This window comes from Lactuca virosa, chromosome 4 (assembly GCF_052849685.1).
Source record: "Lactuca virosa cultivar CGN04683 chromosome 4, Lactuca_virosa_CGN04683_v6, whole genome shotgun sequence".
NCBI lineage: Eukaryota > Viridiplantae > Streptophyta > Magnoliopsida > Asterales > Asteraceae > Lactuca > Lactuca virosa.
This window is the reverse complement of record NC_136429.1, coordinates 7,277,197-7,282,612: the sequence shown is the minus strand read 5'-3', so window position 1 is coordinate 7,282,612 and position 5,416 is coordinate 7,277,197. Positions and strand designations below refer to the sequence as shown.

The window sequence follows — 5,416 nt, the reverse complement described above, 5'->3', positions numbered from 1 at the left end:
TAACTCGATATATTGTCTAAAACAACACTTAAACATTATGTATGATGTTCACCCTTCCTCCGTATATGTGTGATGGATTGTGATTGGTCTCGTTCGAACTCGGACCAACAAAGGTTCATTGACATGATAATGTACTGGAATCGAGTTATTTCATAGAATTATAATCCACCTAATGGAGTACGACATAAGTCCGACATGTCGAGCACCGTTGTAGATTTTATGACACGAACTTCCCGTTTTTGGTTCATAATTGACATATAAAGTTGTGGGAGTGCGTTTTCCGACATACAATATGGTTTTCGATTATATGCTATGATCATGACCTTTGGAAAAAGAGGATTTTTCCTATTTTTCGTCTTCCTTAGGGAACAATCGTATAGGATCACCGGGGTGTTACCTTTACTCGGTGTCCCACATATGGCATCAAATGATGCAATCATATATATTTCCAGGTTTAGAGGTTTATATCTCTGAGACTTGTGATCATAAAGAGAAAGTGGTTAATTGCAATCTAAGATGACCATCAGATTGCTATGACACCTACGTTAGAATGCAGATACTATAGAGAGTGTACGAGAGAAAAGATAATAATGTAATGTCTTTCTAAAATCTTCCATGAGGATGTTATTGATAGTGTTGATTAGAGAACATAAATTATGCATTTTCTAAAAGGTTTTTGATACAGTTTATTTTTGGCATGTTTGTCTATTATGCTTTAGGGGATGAAAGGTGGACATGATTCCTTGTTATATCTTCATGAGCTTTGCTTAATTGTATATGACATTTATGACGGGCTATGTAGCGCCTAGTCTAAAAATTCTGACTTCCGACTTGGGGCTAAACTGTCGTGTTGGTATTTAGCCATCCCATGAGATACACTATTACCAATGATAAAAAGTTTTAATTGAACATTCAAATAAGTTTTTATTTTTTTTAAAAAACTACTATTCTCAAATACTTTTGTTGAGTTATGATTTTTTATTTATTAGATTAGATGATGGAATAAAAAATTTAAAAATAACATTTTAGTACGTATTGATGGAAAGTTAAGACGTATTAATGGGGCGGGGACGGAAAGGGGCGAAACAAAATAACAATTTAGGTATACGGTTTTTCCATTATTATAATTTTATCAAAGCTGTAGAAAGATAAGATCGTGATTTTGCTTTGAAGATCACCCACTGTAGATAGACAAAGAGAAAGACCGAGAGAGATACAGATTTTCATTTGTTAACAGGAGCAATTTGTGTGAACCTAATCTCCTCTCAAAAAACCTAAAACGGGTATGCATCTTTCTTCCTTTTTGTCGCCATTTTCCTGTTTATTTTGGCACTTCCTGTCGTTTTTTGCATCGATCGAGCTTCGATCTGATAGTTTTTTTGTTCTATATTGAACCGTTGTTTATCTTTTAAATTTGATTTGATGTATAGCTGTTTCCCACTTGTCAAACTATGAGATTAGGTTATTTTTTTTCATGTTTGTGTTTGTTTCGTGTTAAAATGAGCTGCGTATTTAGAGATTTTTGTCTGTAACTTGGTTTGGTGGAACTGAAACAATCGTGATTGGAAAGATCAGTTTTTTTGTGTGTCCGGGCCTTAGATCTCTTTTGTATATGATGAAAATTTTGTTAGGTTTTGACTTTTGAAATACGTAGATATTTGTGTGTCCAATTACACCATTTTCCTATTGTTTCTAACAAAATGGCTCTTTAACAACTAGGGACTTAGATTTCTGAAATCTCCCACTCCGTGGTGTTGAATGTATTTTGAACTGTTGACCATGGATACATGGGAATAAGAAGTGGAAATATTCTTCGACTTTTATCAAGAATAATAGGGAGAATCAGGAAGTTAAAGCCTAAATTTAATTTACTTAGAAAGTAGCGCTAAAATTTGTTAGTAAAGACAAAGTCTTGTAGCTGTTAGAGAAAAAAAAGAAGCAAAAAAAAAAACACTATTTGCTCCATATAACCCTGCAAGGCTTAAGACTACTCATCTCTTTTATTTCATGAATGAATTATAATTTATAAGATGAGATATCTTCTTTTATTGGTTGGGTTTTAACATCTTACATATACAGGTAATTTGTGGTTTATCTCATCGAGCTTGACGGGGTGTTGACTTGAGTTGACTTAATGGCCGAAGAGCAATTAGATTATGGAGATGAAGAATTCGGAGGGTCTCAAAAGATGCAGTATCATGGAGATGGAGCAATTCCTGCACTTGCAGATGATGAAATCGGAGGTGAAGATGATGAATATGATGATCTTTACAATGATGTCAATGTTGGAGAAGGTTTTTTACAAATGCAAAGATCCGAAGCACTTCCATCTACAAACATAGGAAATGGAAGTTTCCATGATCAAAAAGTTAATGTTCAAGAACCTCGATCTGAAGCTATGGTGTCACAAGACACAAACACAAACACAAACACAAACACAAACACAAACATAAACACAAACATGAACATACCTGGTGTTGCAAATGAAAGCGTGTATCCAAAAGAAGGTATGACTGTTGATCTTTTACAAAAAAGAATGGCCCCACTTCCTCAAGTGAGTAATGATGTCCAGATGGGTTTTCGTGGGCCCCAAAAGATCCCCGTGGATCCCGTTAACATCACAAATGAGCCTCCTCCACCTATGCTAAATTCCAATCCAGGTCATCAGATGAACGTGACACGACCTGTCATCACCGAGAATCAGGCCCGTCCACCTGGCGAAACCGGTGCTACCACCCTGTTTGTTGGTGAGCTACACTGGTGGACGACAGATGCTGAGCTGGAAAATGTGTTGTCACAATATGGAAGAGTGAAGGAGATAAAGTTTTTTGATGAACGTGCGAGTGGGAAATCAAAAGGGTATTGTCAAGTTGAGTTTCATGAGTCAGCATCTGCAGCAGCTTGTAAAGAAGGAATGAATGGTTATCTTTTCAATGGAAGACCTTGTGTGGTGGCATTCGCGTCCCCACAAACTATAAGACAAATGGGCGCTGCTTACGCGAATAAAAATCAAGGACCGGTTCAATCTCAAGAAGCGGGGAGGAGACCGATGAATGATGGAGGAGGACGCGGCGCTGGTGGCGGTGGTGGTGGTGGTGGTGGAGCGAACTTTTCCGGTGGTGATTCCGGGAGGAATTTTGGAAGAGGAAACTGGGGGAGAGGAGGGCAGGGGGCGGGGAGGGGTGTTGGGAATATGAGGGGTAGAGGGGGGATGGGGCCGAAGAATGTGAATGCGGGTCCGGGTTTCGGGTACGCGGGGCCCGGTTTCGCGGGTCCTCCAGGCGGGTTCATGCATCCGCAAGGTATGATGGGGGGCGGGTTTGACCCGACTTATATGGGTCGTGGCGGCGGGTACGGCGGGTTTCCGGGTGGTGGTTTTCCGGGGATGATGCCGAATTTTCCCGGGATGGGGATTGCTGGGGTGGCGCCGCATGTGAACCCTGCTTTTTTCGGGAGGGGGATGGGGGGGATGATGGGGGGTGGTGGTGGGGGGATGGAGGGCCCACAAGGGGGGATGTGGGGGGACACTGGGATGGGTGGTCAATGGGGAGGAGGAGGAGGAGGAGAAGAGCATGGTCAAAGGACTAGAGAGTCAAGCTATGGTGGTGAAGATGGTGGGTCGGAATACGGGTATACGGATACGGGTCATGAGAAAGGGGCACAACGGTCAAATCCGGGGAGAGAAAAGGAGAGAGGTTCTGAACGTGAACGTGAATGGTCTGGGAGTTCTGAAAAAAGACACCGTGAGGAGAGAGATTATGAAAAAGATTATAAATATAAAGAGGAAAAAGATACTAATAATAATAATAATTATAGGGAACATCATCATCGACAGAAGGAGCGTGAAGATGATTGGGATCGCGGGCAGTCTTCTACCCGGTCAAGGAGCCGATCTCGGGCAGCCCCGGAAGAGGATCATCATCGGTCCCGGTCAAGGGATGCGGATTACGGGAAGCGCAGACGCATGCGGTCGGATTGATGTGATAGTGACAGTGGTGGAATGGAGTGGAGGGCAATTACGTCATTCTTCAAACTCACTCGGCTGATTGAAAAGTAAGTTCTACATGACATTTGGAGGGACGCGTTTGCTTGCTTTAATTATATCCTTATTGTGTTAAAAAAAATACATTTACATTTGTAGTTTTTTTTTCTTGTGTGAATTTTTTGGTCTTAAATTTGGTTTGGACATATAAGACCCCTATGATACTGACCTATATTCTTTATGGGGTGGGGTTACTTATACTTATAGTCCTGCCTAAACCTCTCTCGATCTCAATCTTAGGGTGTGTGTCCATCTTTCTCTTCTCTTGAGATACTTGAAAAGTCAAACTGTTGTTAATGTTAATTTTGTTATACATTATTTGTTAACAGAGGATATTAATTGTGGAGGATAGATAGTTCTAAAAATTAAATGAACTATTAATATAAATATATTTAACTTTGGGTGCTTTTGTCATTAATGGTATTCAGGGAACAGAAAAGGTCAGAAAGCCTTCCTTTGGTTTGTGTGTTTGACCTGGACGAAGCTGACTTGATTGAATGATTGGTTTCTATGTATATCATTATCATATATATTGTATTGTGTTGTAAAAAGTAAAAGCATCTCATTTTTGTTGCATTGTTATGGTGTCATTTAAAAGCATTATCTAGGATAGGATATGTAGTAATAGTATTGGGTATGTCACCCATTATTTTCATTCTTCTATTTGGTTGTAACTTGCATTGTAATTTATATGCCCTGTTTTTTTTTTTTTTTTAGTCTCTCTGTAAGCTCCAAAACGGAGATGTAATGTCCATGTGTAGAGAGAGACTAGAGAGAGATGATATGCTAGCTGTTAGTTATAGGTTGTCTTTATGCTTTCGCCAGTTGCTTCTGTATTTTAAAAGGGTGCTTCTGCAATTGCATGCTATGTAGCTTTTTAGATTTTCAATGTAACATTGTAACATAGTGATTAGTGATACTGGACTTTGTTTTGTTGTACTCTTGATTAGGAAAGGAAAGCCAGTTTTGTACTAATTATGTTGTAATTCCTGTAGATTTTGGGGGTTTCATTTTTGATCATCCAAGAATGTATCTTAATTCTTCTGTGTTTTCATATAAAGCCTGCTTAATGTGTAGTTGCATCATTTTTTTTCTAGGTTATGTTCTGTGTTTCCTTATGAAATGTTCATTGTGTGTGTCTTTTAGGATATTGTTGTTTCTTGGGTTTAGTCATATCATATAGCTGTGCTCATTCTGTCTAACATGTTGTTAGGTCTAGTAGTATGTGCTCAATTACACAGTGGAAATCATTTTGTATTTTGTATTGGTGTTGTGTGAACTGTGGATCTTTCTTCATGATGTATGTGGCATGTGGGGTTCTTTGTTAAGTAAGTTATCAAGTCATTTCTTTGTTAGGTTGCTAAGTCGTCATTT

At 39.1% G+C, this 5,416-nt stretch overlaps 1 protein-coding gene across 2 annotated transcripts; it reads left to right on the top strand.

The window, feature by feature from the left end:
• The first annotated feature begins 1,085 nt into the window (after positions 1-1,085).
• On the top strand, positions 1,086-5,017 carry LOC145169265 (RNA-binding (RRM/RBD/RNP motifs) family protein). Of its 2 annotated transcripts, XR_013742400.1 has the most exons (3): positions 1,086-1,283; positions 2,080-4,053; positions 4,471-5,017. XR_013742400.1 is itself a non-coding variant. In XM_079087831.1 (2 exons), the coding sequence occupies exon 2, from the start codon at positions 2,135-2,137 to the stop codon at positions 3,977-3,979; it is 1,845 nt and encodes a 614-aa protein (XP_078943957.1). In that variant the 5' UTR covers positions 1,086-1,283; positions 2,080-2,134; the 3' UTR covers positions 3,980-4,377. The 2 variants fall into 2 exon arrangements, 1 of the variants encoding a protein (XP_078943957.1); XM_079087831.1 differs by lacking the exon at positions 4,471-5,017 and having other exon boundaries at positions 2,080-4,377.
• Positions 5,018-5,416: the final 399 nt, after the last annotated feature.